The sequence below is a fragment of the Macaca mulatta genome, chromosome 1, assembly GCF_049350105.2.
Source record: "Macaca mulatta isolate MMU2019108-1 chromosome 1, T2T-MMU8v2.0, whole genome shotgun sequence".
NCBI classification, from domain to species: domain Eukaryota; kingdom Metazoa; phylum Chordata; class Mammalia; order Primates; family Cercopithecidae; genus Macaca; species Macaca mulatta.
Window position 1 is genome coordinate 173,893,485 of NC_133406.1, and position 23,106 is coordinate 173,916,590.

At 37.2% G+C, this 23,106-nt stretch overlaps 1 protein-coding gene across 15 annotated transcripts in view; it reads right to left on the reverse strand.

The window, feature by feature from the left end:
• SGIP1 (SH3GL interacting endocytic adaptor 1) overlaps positions 1 to 23,106 on the reverse strand; it is a 216,272-nt gene that overhangs the window by 39,854 nt on the left and 153,312 nt on the right. For 8 of the 15 annotated variants that reach the window (XM_077951048.1, XM_015141559.3, XM_077950972.1 and 5 more), the window contains 3 exon segments: positions 21,547 to 21,674; positions 20,477 to 20,603; positions 15,305 to 15,364 (listed from right to left, as the gene is read on the reverse strand). In XM_077951048.1, the coding sequence (XP_077807174.1) occupies positions 15,305 to 15,364; positions 20,477 to 20,603; positions 21,547 to 21,674 (315 nt within the window). 15 annotated transcript variants of the gene reach the window in all.

Consider the following 23,106-nt stretch of genomic DNA (forward strand, 5'->3'; position numbering starts at 1 on the left):
CTTGCAATAAATATGCACTGTATTTGCGTGGTATATCCATTGTTTATATGATCAGATGTCTACGGGAAAACTTATTGGGTTCTGCATTCATGTAATGGGTGGGGATGGACACCAGTGTTAATTTGGGAAAAAGTGTATTAGAATGAGGACTAAGATTATAAGTAAATAGTTTCATGTTGCTGTGGTCTTTGCTTGTCTTCAGAATCTAGTAACTGCAAGGTAACCAAGAGTGAACACTGGGACAAAGAGTTTCATTAGTTTGTGTAAATTACAGTACCTGGCACACAGTAAAAACTCAATAACTTGGCAGCCATTATCATTAGCAGTGAAGAAGAATTTGCCTCACAGTCATGACATGTAACATACTGTTTCAGGCTCTCCTCAGCACCAGATGCATTTAGTAAATGAGGAAAGCATAAAAAGAAAAGTAGAAATTCTTTCTATATAGTTCAGTAGAAAGAACTGTATCATGAGAGCTTAACTTGAAAAGGTAAGTATGCTCCTGTGACATTGTAAATCTTAGCTGAAGTGAAGTTACTTGTTTATCATAGCAAAAACTTTTCAAAAATGTTTAGGATAGATTTGGGAGAAAAGAAATCAAAATAAAGTTATCACATACAATTTTTTAATTTTTTTCCCTTTTCTCTAAATCTTGGAATATTATGATTGTAGTTGGCTTAGATTATATAAAATATTATATAAAATATATGATATATAAAATATATCTTATATGTGTGTAAATTGTGTGTGTACATGCTGCATATAAATATCTATCTCTATATAATATTTTCTTGAGTGTTTTGATACTCTTATACCATCACCTAATCTAATTGATAATAATGCTACCATGAGAACTAAAAGAACATATACTTTCTGAATTCTGGGGATTGTGCTAAATGTTCCACACGCATTTCCTTATTAAATCCTCACACTTTTAAGAAAGATGTATTGTTATCCCCATTTTACAGCTGACAAACTGAAGCTTAAAAACGTCAAGAAGCTTCTGTAAGTGCTGCCTTGGCTTCTCCTGTCCCGAGTAGCATCAATTGACCTGCTGAGTGAGAATACAAAGGAAAAAGGGCAAACCTCAAAAGGGGAGGAACAATATTATCGAGTACTTGCTATGAGCTAGATACTGTCTTTTATGCTTTACACACAGTGCATCATTTAATTATGACTACAACCAGGTGTCCAGATAGGCATTACTACGTATTACAGATCAAGAAACTGAGTCCGAGAGGAGAGAAGCATTTACCCATGTTTTTGCAGCCAGTAAATGGTGGAGTCAGAATTCAAATCTAGATTCACTTGACTCCACACTTTTCCATATAAGAGCCCCATAGGCCTCGTCCTCACCCACAGTGGCACTGGGTGAGTTATCCTTGCTACATACTTTTCAGAATGCTGCATATTCTCCTTCATGAAAATGAGGAAAGTGTACTTAAGAAAGTCAGTTCTCCAACGAGAACACATGGACTCAGGCAGAGGAACAACACGCATTGGGGCCTGTTGGGGGCGGGAGGTTGGGGAGGGATAACATTAGGAGAAATACCTAATGTAGATGACGGGTTGATGGGTGCAGCAAAACACCATGGCACATGTGTACCTATGTAACAAACATGCATGTTCTGCTCATGTATCCCAGAACTTAAAGTATAACAGTTAAAATAAAAAAGAAATTCGAATGATTAATAAACATGCTTGGATGCCCTAAATAAATAAATAAATAAATAAGAAAGTCAGTTCTCATAGAGTAGAATTAAGAGTACGGGATTTCTGAGTACGTAAATAGGATTAGAGTTATTTCCAGTCTTCCTCCTCATAAATCTCTGCTCACTTGCCCTGGTTATATATATATTTCATGTGCATATATATTTTTTCACTTTTCAAATTCTGCTCAGTCCAGAAACATACAATCAATTGACACTTTTCTCCATGTTTGGTAGAGAATTTGTCTTCAACCTGGGTCTTTGCCTAGAGCACCTAAACTGTCATCCAAAATTAATGCCCACTTGAATTAACTTCCTAAAATGTTTGACTCAGAAAATGAGAAAATTATACTTTCTTCTTATTATTGAAGTCAGAACAAGTGTATTCAACAAAAAAACTACTGTTAAATATGAACATAAGGCAGAAGACAAAGCCATAATAAAAATGAAAGAAAAGTGAATGTACACTTGTTCAAATTGATTTCCTCAGGTAGTCTAAAAACAGGATTTCCTTTGTCTTAGTATGAAGGCTCATACAGCCAAATTTTAAACACTTTCACATAGACAGCAGTGAGAGTTTGATCAAGCATCGGAAACAGCCAGCTATAGCGTGGTACTATGAAGAATAAGAATAAATATATCAAAAGCTAATTTATGTAAAGCACTTGTATACAATGGCCACTGTGCTGAACACATTACATGCCTCATGTCTTCTAATCTCAAAACATCTATTTGAGATACACTCTTTTAAATTAAACCTTAGTGAAGTTACATAACTTGCTCAAGGTAATTTGCTCTACAGTAAGTAGGGGAGGTGGGACTGAAAACCAGGTCTAACTTCCATTGTATTATTAAACCCTACCCTGTGTTAAAGATGTTCACCCCTACATCCTAGGAAGTTGTGATCCGAGATGTAGCTGCAGGCATAGCATGCCTTCTCAAAGCGGAAGTATCACCCCAAAGGGAGTAAAAATTGGTTCTTTGGGGAAGGTGAAAGAAATCTTACTTGTTAAATATATAAAGCACACAAATATACATATAGCACATGACCAGATGTACAGTACATCTGTGATATTAGAATTCGACTTGGGGAGCAATTAGGGAAAAACAAGGTCTAATAGAGGCTCTCTGGGCAAGGAAAGAGGGATAATGAAAAAAAAGTTTGAGAAGCACTAATCTCAGGCTTAAAAGGGCCAAAGATGTGAACGCCCCTGGACAACTCATCAACTCTCTTGGAAAATTAACAGTCGTCTACCAGACTGTGCAACTGCTGGTGGGAGAAACTGCCACATTCTTTGGAATCTAAGCTACAGGATTTTGAAAGATGAAACGAGTAGGTTATGACTGATATGCATCCTAAAGGGACACTCAGATGCTAAAACTGCATCTGTCAAAAATTTCTTGTTGACTTTCAAGGAAATTGTTTACTTTGCAACAATTTATAAGTAAATTCTGGAAAGCTAATACAGATAAAATTCTGGAATTTTTGATGTGTCACAAAATTAAACCTCAATGCAAAGAGTATAAAGAGGTCAAAGTTATAAACATATGGTATAGAAAAGTCATCACGCCACTATGATATTAACTGTAACTGCTGATGGCCAGAAGTGATTCAGATGTGTCTGCAGATTCTGAATACGAAATAGATTTAGGCTCAGTTTCTGATGGTTATACCGAAGATAGTGGCTTGCATTTGTCTATTATTATTGGTCAGGAAAAAAAATGCTTTTCTACACTTGAAAAAGTTTATTTTGCACCCAAAAACTTGTGAAAACAATGGAGCATATCCCAATGAATGGCTTCTTGGGATCAAGTAAATGCAGCACACATATTTGTGTGTGTATGTGTGTCAGTGTGTGTGTGTATGTGTGTCAGTGTGTGTGTGTGCAGATACATGCAGAGAGGGTTTCATCAAAAATTTTCACCAAAACATCAAAAATGTTATTTCTACTACTCTCTAGATAGTGTGATTTTGGGGTGATATTTACTCTTTTATTTATACTTTCCCATGTTTGAATTTTTAAAAGTAATAATATGCTTAAATTAATGTCATGATCACAATAAAGCCAACTGTGAGCTATTTCTAAATTCTTTGAAGTGTCAAGCGGAATACTAGCATATGTTAAAGTAAAATGATGCATAATTATACACTGTGTGATAATACAAACTATACACGCACACACGCAGACTCACATTCACATGCAAAATCTTAGAACTGAAAAACATCAAAATGATAAAAGCAGTCATCTACAGTTATTTGATTATAGATCTTTTTAAAAATACCTTTCTATTTTTCCAAGTTTTCTGTAATGTGTGTTACTTTGATATTGAGGAAAAAATGTAAGTATATATTGATTATGACTTTGGAATTTTAAATATCATTGAGATTTCTACATTTCTTCTTTATTTCTTTTTTCTTTTGTCATCTTTACATTTATTTATCAAAAAGAAAAGACAATATTTAGATTAAAATATCAAATATTATAGATATTTATTATATTTATTAAAATATTTATTTATAATATATATTATATATAAATATTATCTCTCTATATAAATTATATGATACATATAAATATATATTATGTATAAATATTTTATATTATGTATTTTATAGTATATATATTTTATAGTATAAATATTTATAATATTTTATATATTATATAATATATAGTTTATATCTTATGCATAATATAAAATATATACAAAATTAAAAATATTTGATTAAAATGTGAGATAAAGGTAATGAAGATGAGTAACCAAATTAAAATAAATGGTTTGATAGTAAGAAGCAAATTATAACAAAATAAGTTTCAGATTATACTGAAAACAATAATTCATTAAAAAGAAGAAATACATTGGTGATCCAAAGTAATGAAGAAGTTCTCTTGTTTTGTTTTGTTTTTGTTTTAATATAACTGGAATTCAGAAAAATTTTGTTTTTTATTTATTTTTTAAATTTTACTTTAAGTTCCGGGATACATGTGCAGAATGTGTAGGTTTGTTACATAGGTATACATGTGCCATGGTGGTTTGCTGCACTCATCAACCCGTCATCCAGTTTTTAAGTCCCACGTGCATTAGGTATTTGTCCTAATGCTGTCCCTCTCCTTGCCTCCCAACCCCTGACAGGCCCCGGTGTGTGTTGTTTCCCTCCCTGTGTCCATGTGTTCTGATTGTTCAACTCCCACTTATGAGAACTCTCTTTTATTTCTTGAATGGGTCCTTGCAGTTACAAATTGGATGCTGGTAATTTTGAGCACTACTGAAAGTTATTCCCCCAATGAGACTGATAAATATGATTGGAGAAGCAGGAAGAATGCAGTCTGCCACAGTTTGACTGCCTGAAAGCCTGCTATTTGAGCTGCTAGTTTCATAGTAAATGGGCTGTGTGTAAAGTCCAAAAAAGGCAAAAATCTAAGGAAAGGAGTAACCGACATTAAATAACTCATACTTCCTCTTCCTAGATTCATTTGCCACAGTGATGATTGCAACTTTTCCGAAACATCCTTGAACAATTAATATTACCCTTGGGACACTTCTCCAGAAAAACCTTTCATGTTTTCTCAGGGCATATTTCAATTCTCTGAATCAGATCTTAGGGGAAGTCATGCTGTTATTACACTGAATAGAAGACTAAGAAACACAGTTGTAAATAGCACACACTGCCTGTGTGAATGTGCGTCAGCAAGAAAAGAAGCCCCAAGGCCATATTCACTTGGGTCCTGGTGACTGGGTACAGCAGAGTCAGCAGAAGAGAAGACAAAGTCCACGACATTTTTTGTCTGCTGACAGTCCATGATGTGGCAGAAATGATTACACACACAGTGCAAAATAGTTGAAGACATAAACAGGTTAAAATCTTAAGGACAGTGACTTATGTTAATGCCTTATGTTAATGTCTCCCAGTCAATCTTTGATGTAATAAACGAAACGATTAATATGAAATTCTTAGCACATGCCTAGCACGTATCAAATATACCTTAATACTAATTATTATCTTAGGAAATGATTACTTTTGAATAGTACTTTATAGTTTGCAAAAACCTTATACAAGTAACTGTCTAAAATTTGTTTGGAGTATATGTGGTGCTGATCAAATATATCCACACCAGACACTTAAAAAGGCTTATAAATGGGAGCTTCTTCTGAGTCTTAGTAAAATCTCTTTGAATCACTAGTATACTTTCTTCATTCATTTATGTCAGAGGTTCATAAAAAGAGTATTCTGAAATGGGGTAGGCAGCCGAAGTCTGTGGACAGCTCTTCTTAAAAGACATAATAGGAACAAACTCTATTGAGGTCATCAGCCAGCAATTGCATGTTGAAGGCTCAGAACCATCCAAAGATGAAGCAGTTTCCCCCTGGAATTCTCAGCTTCTCCATTCTTTTCTCAGGAAGTTTGAAATCATTTGTCAAGTCTGCAGAAGTGCTATGATTTACAAATCCTTTAATAAAAGAGAGGGTAAAAGATTTTCTGCCACATCTCCCATCAGTGTTAACACAGAACCCCCAGGAGGACACTGCCATGCAGAACATTAGTCTCAACAAGTCAGCTTTAATAATGGGCTCTAGTGGAGGCAAAGGGTGTACAGCAACGCAGTGGCGTGATGCTTCCAAATCATTGTCTTGCTGCATACCAGCACAGAAAACACTGCTTATCATCTCTGCTGACAAGGAAGGGAGACCACGTAGCAACTCACAGCAGAATCAAATTGTCATATTTTCATGTAGAAGAAGACAAGAATGCTACAACTGAAACTTCTCCAAAGCAGCCAAGAACTAAGTAAAACACAGCCGTGTTACAAGCAAAGGATGCATGAAGTTGGACAACAGTTGCTTATATCTGAGTGCTTTGCATGCACTGTTCTCAGTGTTTAATTTTAATCTTGACCACAACCCTATGAAAGAGGTGCCATTATTACTCCAATTTTCAGAGGAGGAAACTAAGTCTTAGAGAGGTTAAGTAACCTGCCTAAAGTCACACATTGTGCTGAGGTTGTAACTAAGATTTAGAAGGCTTATTCCAGAACTCATGCATAAACACACATACACACACATACACGCACACAGAGTTCTTTTTCTCTTTATATATGTGATATGAAATATCTATGATATGCAATATACCATGTATATTCTATATTTCATATATATCATATATGAAAACATGATATACATCATATATGAAAACATATATATCATACTGTAGATTAGTCATATATTATATATGATACATATCATATGTAAAATATGATATAGCTGACATACTATATATGTATACTATATCAATATGTCAATATATCAATATATCATACATATGGTATAGAATATATGTGATACATATCATATCATATATGACACATATATTCCATATCATATCATATATGATATATATATTCCATATCCTTTTCTCTATTATCTCTATGTGTGTGTGCATGTGTGTGTGTGCATATGTATGTATATGTGTACTGAGAGCAAATGGATATGCGTTAATTATTTCTAATACTAGGATAATACCAAACATAGCTTAGGTTAACATTTACATATCTCATAAGATTTTCTATTAGACTCTAACATAGCAACATGTTATAGTGCTTCAAAGTAGAGTCTATGCAGGTATAATGTTGCTCCCATTTCTTCCATCACCCTAACTACTAGAACATTTTTGCAATTCTACCATTGCCTTTGCTACAGGATGCTTTATATAGGAAGTGCCAAACTCTTCTATTTCTTCTGTTCTTCTATTTCTTGTGAACTACTGGAAGGCAGAAGTTGTATTATTTCACTTCCATAATTCCAGCACAAGGGCTTGTAGCTAAGAAGAGCTCATGGACTGGTTGTGAAGCACTGAATGCAGAAATAAACGAGTGAATATTCTTTAACTTTTCTATTCTGTTACTCATTTTCCTGCTCTGGGGAGCTATTTAACTTACACTTCAGGTTTTAAAATTGTCCACACATAGTAACCCTTCTTTTTGGGGGGCTCAGGACTTTCTGCTATTGTTGTTAGTTCCCCATTTGATTACTCCAGTCAGATGAGAAGTCCTGTTCTAGAATCTACTTTTGCACCCAGGGAAGTGCAGCTGACATGCAGGGTTCCGTTCCTCTATGGGGAGTGAAAGGCTTCAATCTTGAGCAAAGCAAATGCTGCCCAATGTTTATCTATTTTAAACCTATTGGATTGTGTTTTCTTTTGCATGAGAGACATATTCAGAAACAACTGTTTTTTGGACCATTATGGCCATAAGAGGAAGAAACTACATTATCAGTGAGTCTGATAGACACACAAGAAGCTTCTAAGCATAGTCACCCTCAGACACCCATGAGATCACTTTAGAGACCAGGAAGAGACCAGAAATGAGAAACAAATGCATCTTGGATGCAATACCTTCTTGGTGTCTTCCTTTAATTCTTATTTAATTTGATGCAACTTCAAGGCATGGATAATTTAAAACCTTTCCTATGTATAGTACTTTATTAAACAAAAACAATGTATCTTATCTGATTTTCCTAATTATCCTGAGAGGTGGTTATTATGCTTTCCATTTTAAAGATGATAGAACAGAGACTCAGAGACATTAAATATCAAGATCGCATGGTTATTGAGTGACACAACCAAGACCTGAGTAGCATAGTGGTTAGGAACATCAGTTTTGTGACATAATAGTAACTCCCATTTAACGTATTTAACCACTGACTAGCTGTGTTATCAGTAACTCCCCTTTAACGGATTTAACCACCAACTAGCTGTGTAATCTCAGAGAAGTTACCTAAGTGCTCAGAGCTTCTGTTTACTCATCTGTAAAATGTGATTAACAATAGTACCCACTTCCTAGGACTGTTGTGTGAGTGACATGAGCTTGTGGATGTGGAGTAACTAGCTCAGAATGTAGCCCATGTTAAGCGCTCATCAGCGATACATTGCATCAGCATTACTGGCAAAAACAGCAGCACCCCAGATATGCTGAATCCAAGCAAAATGATATTTTCACCAACTAGGTCCTCCTTGCATGGTGACACGCTTGGAACAGAAGGTAACACCTGCTCTCCAGCTTTCCCATCAGTAGAATTCTCACATGAATTCTGTACATTTATGTCCTCCCTAGAAGCCTATTCCTTCCATTTTGGCCTAGGCCTCAGGCCAGAAACAGGGGACACTTTGCTGGCTTTCTGTTCTGTCACTAGCATGACAGTCCTACACTAACCATGAATAAGACAGGACAACTGCCTCAAAGAGCAGGACACCAAGTATAATCAGCATGCTGGTCAATGTCAAAATTTTCAGAACCAAGCAACTAATTTATTATGAAGAGGTAAAGTATACTACTGAAACCCTGGCAGAACTGCCTGATAGAACATTTTGCAGGTTCAGCTCAACTTTAATCTTCTTAACAGGTTTAGGCTATTAAAAAAACTCTCTGTGACCTTCAATTATTTTAATAGAATGAATTTTTCATTTTAGATATACAATACAGTCCACATATAAAAACTCAGAATAGCTAGGGAGCGTGGTTCTAATATTTCTAATGAAGACAGTCTTGTAAAACTGCTTTTAATGTTTCTGTATTGTTTCCCCAACCTGGTCGTACTTAATGCTGTGATTTGCAGAGTGGGTACTTAAACATTTTCCTGTTATAGATTGAAAGGGGCCTTCAGTGGGGAAAGTACTATGTCCCACTTGAGAATAATGTGAATTTGGCATAGCCATTGCTTCCCAGAAAATTGGTCATATCTTCCAATTTTCCTTTCTTTAGTGACTCTCAGATGAATGAATTAGTATTCTTGTGACTGCATGTGAGAAATTTGACCTGTTCATTTCTTGCTTTATTGCTACGTCAGGGTAAGAAAAGTCGAATGCTCTATGGCTATAATTGTGACTTGCCAATTACTAAGCAGGGGTATTTAATAACCTGCTTAAGATGGTCAGACATTTAAAATACCCAAGCGTTTATTTTTTTCACAGAGATAATATAACTCCAAAGAGAAAAAATGTAGCTCCTATTATGTAAATGATTAAGGTCCTTTCAGAAACGTATTTTTCCTCTCTCAGGTCTCATCTGGATAATGAAAAGAACTTGAGTGTCTCCACCTGGGTTAGTGGACTGAGAACAGGAAGAACATGAGGACAGAGGTCTCAGTGGGGTCAAAGGCTGGTTAATAGGTACAAAATTACAACTAGGTAAGAGGACTAACTGTTAGTATTCTATAGCACTGTATGGTAAATATTGAAAACAATAATTTACTGTATATTTCCAAAAAGAGGATTTTGAATGTTCACAACCCCAAAAATGAGAAATATTTGAGATGATGGATATGCTAATTACCCTGATTTGATTATTATACATAATACACATGTATTGAAATATTACTTGGTATCCTATAAATAGGAAAATTATTAGCTGTCAACTAAAAATAAAAGGGAAAAATTAGATGTAGTATCAGGAAATTAGAGAGCTAGAAGGCTAGATTAGGGCAAAACCTTTGTGGTAAGGACTGAATGAGATTATGTAGGTACAGTAGGGTGAGGTGATGGAGCAGAGTGGCCTCTGGATAGGTGGCCAGAGTTTGAATCATTAGTCTCCTTTTTTTTTTTTTGAGATGGAGTTTCACTCTGTTGCCCAGGCTGGAGTGCAGTGACATGATCTTGGCTCACTGCAACTTCCGCCTCCTGGGTTCAAACAACTCTCCTGCCTCAGCCTCCCAAGTAGCTGGGATTATAGGCACATGCTACCATGTCCAGCTAATTTTCGTACTTTTAGTACAGGTGGGGTTTCACCATGTTGGCTGTGCTGGTCTTGAACTCCTGACCTCAGGTGATCCACTCGCCTCGGTCTCCCAAAGTGCTGGAATTACAGGAGTGAGCCACTGTACCCTGCCACTCTGTCTCTTTTGACTGTGTGACCCTGTGAAAGTTACTTACATTACCTGAATCTCAGTTTCTGCATCAGTGAGTTGTGCAGGTGAAATAAGATAATAGATGGAGACTGCTTTACACATGGTAAATTCTCAGATGTTAACTACTCATATTCATTATTATTTTTATTTTATTTTTCATTTTTCAACCTCAAATCCCCCAATTTAAAACTGCAACCCTCACTATACTCTATTCTCCTTTCCTATTTTATTTTTCCTATAGAACTCATTATCATATTCATACTATATATATTTTACTTATTTATCTTTTTATTTTTAACTTTCCACAGTAGAACATAACCTCTGCGGGGACAGGGATTTTTTCTGTTTTGTTCACTAGTGGGGAGTGCCCAGGACAGTGCTAGTATACAGTAGGCAGTCACTTAATATTTGTTGAATGAAAGAATATTGCTTCCTAAAGTCCCTGGTGTACAAAAAGGGTGACAAATTCTTAATTATGAAACAGCTGAAATGAGACTTGCCAGGGGAATGATTTCCAGGGTGTGGCCAGAGGTGTGGAGTACTGAATAAAGTGGAGAGAAAGCTTGTTGGAGCAAAAATCAAGAGGCCCTGGAGCCAGCGTGTGAGACAGGTCACACACATACACTCTATGTCACAGGATGATGCTGGGAAGTGAGGTGGCACAGGGGATGACACGCAAGCTGCCAACACCTCTAACGTAAATGCAGAGGACTGCTCTGCCGTCAACTGTTAACAGCAATAAGGAGTGGAAGAGGGTAGAATTATCAGATGGCTGCTCTCACAATCAGGAAGGCTTTGGAAGTAGCAATAGGGAACTAAGAGAATCCAAACTCTGCCTGCTAGTCCCATGATGAACAATCCACCGAAGACTGAAGAGAGGTCTCCATGGAGAGTTCTACGGAACTGATGGCTCCTAAGAGTCAGGATTTTGTCAGGAAACAGGTGGACAAGTTCATCTGAGAGACTGAAATGTAGAGAAGGATACTGCTAGACATGTGATGTTCCTGGTGGGAATGATGGGGAAAAGACCAGTAAACAACAGCACAGAGCAGTCTGGAGATGAGAGTGTGTGAGATGTCTAAGAGGCTACATGAGCAGACGATAGAGCTGATATTCCCACACGAGGCCACTTAAGAACTTAAGGCAGCAGACTTTTTGTTTGTTTGTTTTTTATCACCACATATGAGATGATTTTGTAGTTTAAAAATCTAACCAAGGAAAAGTGCAGCACATTTCTGGAAACATCTAGATGTTCAAACACTCTAGGGAATTGTTCAAATATCTAGCAGTCCTATCTTCTATTTAATATTTGTCATGAAAATATCTTGCCCTCCCACCTCAGAATACTTGATAGCTTCAATAGGATACAGTCTTTGATGAATTTAAAAAGTCATCACCATTTGGGCCGGGCGCGGTGGCTCACGCCTCTAATCCCAGTACTTTGGGAAGACGAGGCGGTTGGATCATGAGGGCAGGAGATTGAGACAGTCCTGGCTAACACGGTGAAACCCAGTCTCTACTAAAAATACAAAAAATTAGCCGGGCGTGGTGGCTGGCGCCTGTAGTCCCGGGGAGGCTGAGGCAGGAGAATGGCCTGAACCTGGGAGGCGGAGCCCCGGGAGGCTGAGGCAGGAGAATGGCCTGAACCTGGGAGGCGGAGCTTGCAGTGAGCCGAGATCGCGCCACTGCACTCCAGCCTGGGTGACAGAGGGAGACTCCGTCTCAAAAAAAAAAAAAAAAAAAAAAAAAAAAAAAAAAAAAAAAAAATCACCATTTGCAATCTTTACTGAGTTTCCCAACTTAAAATAAATATAATTCTTATTATAAATTCATATTTCAGTGAAGCTGTTTCTAAAAGTAAAACATTCAGAAAAGCACTAGGACTTGTGAATTAGAACCACTAACACTTTTCTATCTCTATTATTAACTTAAATTTGGAAGTGCGAAGCACCTCATGTTATCCTCAAATAAAGTCACAGGCCACTTAGTTGATTGGTTGATCAGTAGCTCAAATATTGACTAAGTGATAATGATATCTAAAGCATTGTAAGAATAAAATGATGAATAAGACAGAATAGGGTTTTGAACACTATAAAAATACTATTTAGAAGTCAATAAATAATAGTTGAAAAGCTATTTGGAACTGATGACTATTTTGATGTGGGAATCTTTCTTCTTCTACATTTCCTGAATGAAGAATTGAAGATAATGATAATTAATATTAATAATAACAAATGCAGGTAAAACCAGAGTGCCCTAAAAGAATATGTTAGAAATCCTATTCAATAAAGCATGTTGAAGGAAAATGTTTTTGCAGTATAAAAATTTAGGCGGGGGCCCTATTTTCAAGGTAAATTAAATTGTCACCATTTCTATGTCATTTTATCATCACAGCAGAAAAATTAAAAAAAATTCTTCTAGGTTTTACTAGCTAAAAATACCCAAGTCTAATGACTGTACATGATGAAAACAAATCTCCATGTAAAAAATATAGCCTTTTTTGCTCAGAGATAGCAAGGCATCGTTTTTTAGCTTCTTCTAAGGCTTCCCTTGATGTGCATTTGAATATACTTTTACCTGCATAAACATTTTTTAGCGAGAGAAACAGTGACACCGACATTCTTGATACAGCTATTCACATATCCTTTCAAGTAGCCTCCTTTATACTTAAACTTGAACAAAGTCCAAGATTAAGATAATACAGTACTAGAGATATCAATTAATTTCTATTAAAACTCTTCTCGCATGACTTCTCTTGGCCCAAGTTGAGATGCTTAAGGAATTTGGATCTCACTAATTAAAATGGCAATGTTACCAAGTTTAAATACCCAGAAATCTACTGACAAATATATTTTCATAAAATGTGATATGTTATTCTATACATTTATTAAATATTTATATTTGATTGATAATATGTATTTTTAAAACAAACAGACAACCAAAAATGTCTTTAGATTGGTTTCTTCAAAAAGGATCTCTCTCTGTCTCTCAAAATAGATCCACAATAAAGCATAAACAATAAGCTGACACATACACTAGCCAAAACAAACAACAAAAAACTGTCAGAGTTTTTTGTTGTTGTTGTCGTTGTTGTTGTTGTTGAGCTCCAGACAATTATTTGAGGGTTGGCAAAGTGCCTTGCTTAATTTCCTAGTTAAAAGAAGGTAAACTACATCATCTGATGTGACCAGATGGAACCAAAGTGCCTTTAAGTATACAGGTATTGCTTTACCTCAAGATTACCAACCTATACAACTGGAGTTTCTTCTTTGGCAACATGCCGATTAGTAAAAAAAAAAAAAAAAAAAAAAAAAAAAATACCTGGGCACTTATTAATTTCGTTTAATTCAAAGAGAAAATTTAGGAGGTCACAAGTTGCGGACTTTGCATCTTGGTTATCACAAAATTAATGGCCCAAGGCAATGAAGGCTTTGACTTCATGTGCAGAAGATACATCCTCTCCTGAAGACTGCTTATTCACCTGTCTTCTGCCGAGGCCAGTTCAAGAAATCAGGATGTCTGCGAAATTTGAAATCAGACCATCTTTCCTAATACTACCCAAGCTTTTTCTGGGTAAGTTCTACCTAAGAACTTCCATCTCTATGACTATCTTGCAAGCAAAATTCATTGTTGAGAGAAAAAAGCCACAACTATACAAACTATTTATGTATATCAGCCATTCTGGTTTTTAAAATTGCATTAAAACACACACTCAAGTTACAAAAATTCTATTTTGTTGCCATGAAACACAAAAACAAGTTCAATATTTAGATTCAATTCTAGAGTGAAATGTGTTTTGGCCAACTTTTGATCCTGGGGTAAATGTAGCTATTTAAAATCCTAGAAAGTAGGATTTTATGTGATAAATTTTTATGTGTAAGATGGCCCATAAATTAAATTACTTAACCTCTTCCCCCACCATTAGTTTAAATGGACCATTTAATCAAATGACTGGCCTGTTAAGATGATTTAGAACTTAAATAGAAAACAGAAGAATGCTTATCCTTAATGCAGAATATAACAAATGATCAAACAGTGAGGTTAGATATTTGACATTACATTTATGTATATTTTCCTTAATCTTCTAAAATGGCAAGTCCAGCAATAGTTGTCCATTTTACTGGAGTTATCTTAATTGCAATTTCAGGAGATGCAGATCAAACTTACTAATATACTCCTTTTTTTCTTTTCCCAATTTTTCTGATCTCTTATGCAGCATTCCTTGTCATAAGAATGTTTTTACATATTTAGATTTTACAATAATAGATGTTGCATCTAAAATATTAATCATCCAAAACAAGTTAAATGCCAATACCAATCAAAAATGTCTTTATATTTGTTGCACTGCATTTGCAAAAGAGTTAGGAAAGAGCCCTGGTTGACAGAGTTAAGTTCCTTGGCCAAAAAAGTGTGTTTTGTTTTGTTTTGTTTTATTTTCAATTGACCTTAGTTCATTAAATAACCAATATTAACTGCAAATTAGCTTGAACTTTTTTAATGTGAAAAAATTGAAGATCATATACAAACCAAATTCATGTAGTATTTCCTTTAGTGTTGAATATTTTCTAAGTAGCCATAGCATTTTCATATGGAAAGCGAGACCAGAACTTTTGAAGAGAACTGGGACTTGGAAATGCAAATGAGGAAATAAGGATGAGGAGGAGTATAAATTAGAATCTGGTATGCTATGCACTACTTACCTTCAAAAGTCAAATAAAACTTTCCTCTGTCAAACCAAACGAGGGAAGGCTGTTCATTCTCTGTATGGCCAGGAGTTGAAGCGGGATGGGAAGGGTTAAGGAGAGGGAGAGAGAAGGACACAATGTGAGTTACAGAGCAGGTCATTAATCTCACTATAGGGAAGGGTGGAGGCACTACATGCCATTAGCGTGCAGGAAAAAGGAAAGGCTGGCAATCTACGCTTTTTTTTTTTTTTTTTTTTAAAGTTCAGGAAACAGAAAGCAAAAGCAAAGCTATGGAGGCCTAAAGGAATGGGCATGTGTTGGTGGTCGCTTGATACTTGGTGCTTGTGTGCATGGAGCGGAAGTCTTCCTGGCCATGCAGGGGCGTCAGCATATTTTAACTGCACTAATTTGGGCAAACTGTCATCCAGCAATTGCTGTATCCATTTCATCTTCAATGCCATCCCCTTCTATGTTTCCAAAAAGATAAACTCAGAGTTATGGATTGTAGAAAACATTAGCTTAGGTTTTAAATGACAAAGCATTGCATATCAATATAAATTTCAGGGAAGATGTCACATATCTTCCATCCCCTCCCCTGGAATCACCTTAGGCATCCAGACACAAAACACCCTTTACCTATGTACCAAAGAGAAAACAAGATTACTAATGATGCTCTATTATTTTTAAATTAAAAAGCAGTGACCGGACATGTAATTCTGAGCAGTTAAATTATTCTTTCCTTTGTAAATTCACACAGCAATAGCATCTCACCTTTTTTGAACCTCTTCACTGAGAAACTGTCATGCAACCTGCTGTTTTTTAATATAGTCACTTAAAAAATTTCAGTGGCATGAGTTCCACGAGGAACAGTAAATATACAGGGTACATCTGAGAGGCACTGGACACTCATGAGGTGAGGGGCATGTCCATGAAGTTTATAGCATTCAGATGGATAATGACTTGGATTTTTGGAATCTAGGTCTCTAGAGATCACTTGGCTAGCACCATACCTGCAGGCGTTTCACAGCGCCTTTCAAACGAGGGCAGTTTGTCATAAAAAACATCATCTTCTGACACTACGAACCAAAGAAACATAAACGAATGGAAAACAAAAACACAAATACAAATCCCAAATGAAATCAAGAAGCCCACTTTACTGACTGAAACACAGGAATCATTTTAATGGAAAAAGGAAACAAAACTGAAAACACTGGAATTATGATTACGATATAAAAAAGTGTTTTGCTTATTTTGTGATGATTCTATGAGAGGAAATTAAAATGTAAAAAAAAGCCAGGGTTTAGCATCTGTGAATTTGTCTGAAGTCAGCTCCAGGGAAGAAGTCACGCCCCATCTTCTCAGGGAGTTGCTAAAGGAACTGTCATTAAAAATTGACTTATGCAAGTGTATTTCACTCCAACACAATTCTCAAATGGTCAGACATATGTCCATCAACAAGAATCTCCTGATAGAGCACTGACAGCTCAATAGGATCACTCAGTATGCACCTTCCTCCCATGGGGAAAGTAGATGCTTTTAACATGGCCATAAAAAAGCAACAGTATAAATCCAAGGTCCCTGTATGAACTATCCCATTTCAGCCTCATCAGTATCCAAATTCAATTTGCCTTGCACCTGCCTTTGATAGTTATGGACTGTTAATTTTGAACAGCATTATCATAATTTTATCTTTGTCTATGGTATCCAGCTGTGTCTGAATGTCTTTGTAAATTGGTCACAACATCATGCATGAATTGGTGCTCTGGACTGTAACCAATTCAGCTCTTTCTAAGGTCTCCCTTCTCAGCAACTAACAAGTGCAAGTAATTGGGATTTTGACTCTATGTGATTTTTAAAAAGTACTCAGTGTCACAGGTCTTATGCATACTATTACAACTTTAATAGAAAATGGAATAAAATCTGTACAAAGACCAGTAAGAAAGAAAAATGCAGAGAATGAAATGGATGAGGGTAGAAAAAATATTCCACAAAGAATAATGTTCCTTGGAAAATATTCTATTAGCTTGACTCCATATTTACAATTTAATGATAATATTCCTCATTATCTCTATTGTTATCTCTGTATCTTGAAACGTCAAGGAGCTTGGTTCTTAGAGTAACTTTAAGCAATTTCCCTATCCTCATAATATTAATAGGATTTCCCCCCAAATCATATAGTAGAGGTCCTGTGAGCTTTTACTAATGCAAAAGAACTTACTGTTTTTCATTGATTCTTTTTATTTATTTATTATTTTTAAAAACTGAGATGAGAATCTTGCTGTGTTGCCCAGGCTTGTCCTGAATTCCTGGGGTCAAGTAATCCTCCCATCTCGTTGGGATTACCACCAGATTACCACTGCACACCACCAAACCTGGCTCATTGATTCTAAACTGTGCACTTTTTCACATTCTAACCTGTCTGAAATAATTAATGTAATAAAAAAGCATTTTATGTTAGCTCAACCAGTAGTTTTTCTCCCCTTTCTCAGTTGTATATAAAATAATGGTACATTTTTCAATCGAGGGTGTCAATTCAGTAAAAGGCAGTTGTATAGGAGCTCTTCCTTATGCGAGTGTGACAATACACAAAAAGTCCTATTTTCAGCTGTGGCATCAGACTTGCTATTGTGTAATCACAGCTGTCATGAGACATTTCATATCCAAAGTCATTTAGGGGCATTTTCTTACATGAATTGCTGTGTAGAAGGTTTAGACTTGCTCTTAAAACTTTAGTTCTTGAATTACTTTAGATTTGCCCCAATTTTGGCTCAAGTACCATAGGAAATGTCAAAAAAAGTATTGTGGTGGGAGGGAAATGTTGAGCTATCAACCTCAGAGAATTTGCTGCTGAAATTCTCTACCTCCCTCACACCATTTGACTACATTAAGTTGACATTCCAAGTCAGTCGTGATCAGGCCCTTTGGTGTTAAACAGCCGAAGCGCATCCTCTCCGGAGAGGAAGAGCAGTGCACAGGAAGCCTGGGGACAGTCAGTCTTGACAATATATTTACTTCAGAGAAAAGTGGCTGTCAGGTGACCCACAGCAGGTGAAAAGACAGAGCAGGAGGGTGAGGAATTCAGCAGGAAGATGGACACCAAATAAACACAACAAAATCAAACAGATTAAATCAGTATGCTCCTTAGTAATAAAGCGATGTGACTATTGTCTTACATGGCTATATATATTTTTTAAACCCGCTCCGGTTCATCTTGAAAGAACCCATACTAGATGTGTTAAGAATCAAAGTTTCTGGCCAGGATTTGAGATTTCTGCGGCAGAGAGTATAGAAACACACTGTACAAATATGCACAAAGTTCAAATTCTCTCTTTTTTTTTTTTTTTTTTGAGACGGAGTCTCGCTCTTACCTAGGCTAGAACATGCAGTAGCATGATCTCGGCTCACTGCAACCTCCGCCTCCCGAGTTCAAGGGATTCTCCTGCCTCAGCCTCCCGAGTGGCTGGGACTACAGGTGCCCGCCACCACACCCGGCTAATTTTTGTATTTTTAGTAGAGATGGGGTTTCACTATGTTGGCCAGGCTGGTTGAACTCCTGACCTCGTGATTCGCCTTCCTCGGCCTCCCAAAGTGTTGGGATTACAGGCATGAGCCACTGCGCTTGGCCAGTTCAAATTCTTTGTGTGTGCTGTTTTCTCTATGAATCACAGTGCATTGAAAGAACATGTTACAGGTTTATCTGAGGTCACTTGGGGCCAGGTTTCTGAGTGACAGTTTACTCTTTCCTCTCTGACCAACAAGGCAAATCACATGAAGGAGGTGAAACAACTCATCTTGAAAAAGAGTGACAGTGTGGGGAATGGCTTATAGCAATCAAGAAGTATTAAGGGGATAGAATTTTAAAAAAAGTTACAGAAACAAACAAACAAACAAAACAGAGGGAAATGAGTTACTAGGCATTGAAAGATAGGAAGCCCTAAATTGCCCCAATTGATGTTGCAGACAGGAACAAACTTGGCTACATAAATAATGTTTAATATCTGTCTGTTGCTAACTCACATGAAACTAGGTAGCTGGCTCTATTTTCACCAAACTTGAAAGGTTCTTTTGGGAGGATCTGATTAAAAATATAAAGCATGTGATGTAGTTTAAATTCCCTTTGGGGGACTTAAGAGGCACACCTTAACTTATTTCTCTGGGAAAATAGGCAGTTCTTTCTCCAGAAGGGCTTCAGACTTTGATCAAGCTACTTCTCACATAGGCAACTGTGCATTCTACTCTTCCAAGAGTAGCAGAAGGAACTTATTTAGCTTTAGTTAACCATTCTCCCAAGCAGTGTGGGATGGGCCAAGTGGTTTACACTATGGAAGAGCCGGAGGGGAGTTCCGACAACAAAGGAAGACAGTGGGGAATGGGAATCCCATGGGAAAAATGGAATGGGAAAGCCCTAGGTGGGAGACACCATGCAAAAATGAGAGAGGCAACAGGACCTTGTCTCCTGCTGGGAGGTGGAAAAAGAGAGAGACCAGCTTTGGAAAGGGGAATGATGCTCCAGGCAAAATGAAGCATTGAAACCTTGGAAAACCATCCAGCTGAACAGCCATTCTCAACTCTTCATTTTCATCACAGCATAAGGAAAGAGGCATAAAGGCATTTCCTGAAAATGCCACCAACGACTTATTTCTCTGGGAAAATTGACCACACATCACTGAAAAGCACTAGAAAAAAAAATGTCGAAAAGTTTGCTCAGGTCTCACAATGCCGATGTTTATACCATTTGTCAACATAAGGACACCCAAAAATGATGAAGAAATGAAAGCTTCAAGAAAATACAGGTTCTAAATTTTGTGATTTCTGATGTGGTACATGGTTGGAATTTAAGCAAACATTTCCCCTCAAAGGAGACATTTTTATTTAAGAAATAATATCTAAATTACAAGACCTTCCTTGGCGATTTCTTCCTTATTTTTTGAATAGCTCTGTATGGAACAGCATAAGAAAATTCCTGCAAAACACAGGCGTTAATGTTCTTGTATTTGTTTATTTGCTTAGGTAAAGCACTCTGCCTCCTTTGCTGAGAAGGTGGTTTTAAAAGAAGAGTCAGGTAATAGTAGCAAAACACACAGCAAAACAATTTCAACCAGAAACACAGGGCCTTGGGGATTTCAGACAATTAAAAATAGCCAGTCAAAACCACAAACGGATTAAAAGAGAGGAGAGAATTTTTACCAACTGTGGGAGTGGTGGCTGCGCTCAAGGAATTGGTTGACGATATTGAAGAAGTGCTTTCAGCCCGCGCTAAGGGTGCTATTGGAGGAGGGCTGGAAGAATGAATGGGAGGGCTAAAAGGTCTGGACTGTAAGGAGAAGAAAAGAGATGAAAAGTTAGATACACAGGTTGCAGCATTTTTGTTCCATATTGTTAATGTCTCCCAGCCCCAGATACGACAACTTAGGTTTTTAAAGAATAGACGACACCATTTTTACACTGTAATTAATTATATCTATACGAGAGTTTGTGGAATTGAGCTGGAGAAACGATAAACCATAATATGCTAAACCTGAGCTTAGAGAAGCTGGGATCTGTGACACGGTCAGTGGGTCTGTTTCAGCACCGAACTCACATGCCCTCAGGGACTCAGCAGGTAACACAGAGTGAGAGTTCATACTCATCTAAAGCTAACAAAATACAAAAATACTGTACTGTGCTAGCTCAGCCAAATACTATGGACATCATTTGTTTGTGACTCCTGTGTGCAAATGCCAAAGAAATCTACCTCTGCCACAAGTCTCTCTTAATTGTTCACACAGAATGTTTTCCACTCCTCAGCCTTAAAACACACGGCAAGAAACTTCTGCAACAAATTCCCCAAGCCACCACTCCTTCACTGTATATTCACATAGTGTGCCTACTATGAATAAGTCATCTGCATTCTGGGATCAGAAACCAGGATTTGCCCTCTCTTGGAGTTTTCTAATATCAGACAAATATTGTGAAACAGCTCTCTTTCTAAAGGATTTAGTGCTATTGAATGTTACTATCATCATTTGCATCTAACCCACTGTAGCAGAGATGAGGGCCCAAGCATACCATGCCTGTCATTTTAGACCTTGGCTTGAAAGATGGCAGAAATTTGAGGAGGGTTGAAATGTACACTCATACCACAGTGACTGTCTTTCAGATGCCACCTGTCAAGGTTGTTTGTACAAGTTCTCTAAACGCTTAGACCTGAAGGCATTTGGAGCTTCTGTTTGTCATTCTCACTGTTTCTGAGCAAGTCAGAGCAGAAGGGAACATACCACATCTCCAACTCCAGGCTTGCCTGGTGGTAGCTTTGGCCGGGATGGAGGCCGGGGAGGGGGTGGAGGTGGAGTGGTACTGCTGCAAGGAACCAAAGGAGTGGCTGGTCGAGCAGGGGATGATGCACCTGAAAAACAAGCTGGTATTAAAAATGGCTGGAAACACAGGGGGCCAAAGTGCTGTTATCACAGTACAATGCCAGTCCCGGACACATTTATTTATTTATTTATTTATTTTTGCCTTGGCAGTTACTACACTAAACACTGTAGCATTTTGTTTTTTCTCTTTTTTTTCTTAATAAAGAAAAAAAATTACTCAGTTCCACTACGGGTGATGGCAGAAGCTCATTGCCTTTTGTTGTCATGTGACACCCAGGGAAAGGTAAATCCTTTTATTGCTCTGTGACAGAAGGTAAGGTCTTAAGACTCTTGGCTGCGTGGTACGTGCCTTTCATTATCATCATATACACACTAAACACATAATAAATTCTCTTGCATTTTGCATGTATTTAGAATTTGTTTATGTCCAAGATGAAAATGGGGGTTAGAACTTGAAGGAAGATGAATGATTTTTTCCACTTTAGGCTTTTCTTCTTCAAATGTGATTAAGAGAATTATGCTTTTGACTGTAGTTAAACTATGAGCGCCAACTTTATTAATGTACCCAAACACTGGATGGTAAGCAAAAGACAAAATACAAGAAAATAAATTAGATGTTGCATGAATACTTTGTATTTAGAATCTTAATAACAGAAATGCACTGAATTTAGAGGATTTTATTTTGTGAAGGAGGCTGCTTGGGAATCTGTCAATGCAGAGTTTGCCCACGATGATTTTTGAAAGAGCCTCTTGGATTTACTTTTCTGGCTGTCAATGACAAGCGCATGAAACACAGAAGACACACAGAGGCTGGCATGCACATCAGTCAGCACACCAGTGGGGTCTCTGGATTCAGGAATCTGCCTAACTTCAGTCCTATGTCTGAGATACACAGGGAAACTTTACTAAAAACCTTTAAAAAGTCAAATCAATGTTCAAACCGTTCTTGTTCAGAAAAGTTCCGACTGCTCCTGAGGTTTTTGTCACTTCCGTTAGAAACACAGGTCTCAAATCATCCCAAGAAAATTCTAAGAAATCCTGCCCTGGGAAAATATCCACACTTCATCCCCCATACCTGCCACCCCCTCACCACCTCCCAAACAACACACCACAAAACTGGGCTCTCTGGAGAGTTTTTATATCAGCATCTCAGTCTCCAAATTCTCAGACTCTCAAAAGCTTTGAAGTTGAGCAGCAAAACCTATCATTTCAGAAATCTGCTGTGTTTTAAGAGAGTCCCTGGGGGATTAAACCTTGTGCCTTTTGTTTAAATAATCTGAAATCCTGAGTGTGTTTCTCTGTGTTGTTTATTCTATGTGTAATCACATTAGTGTGAAACCTACTAATTATTACCCCCGCTCCCTCTCTATCTCCACCTTCCTCTACCACTACCACCTGTATTCTTACTTTTTTTCTCTACTGGGCCAGGGTCTATGCTAAGCACTTTACACGTATTACCTT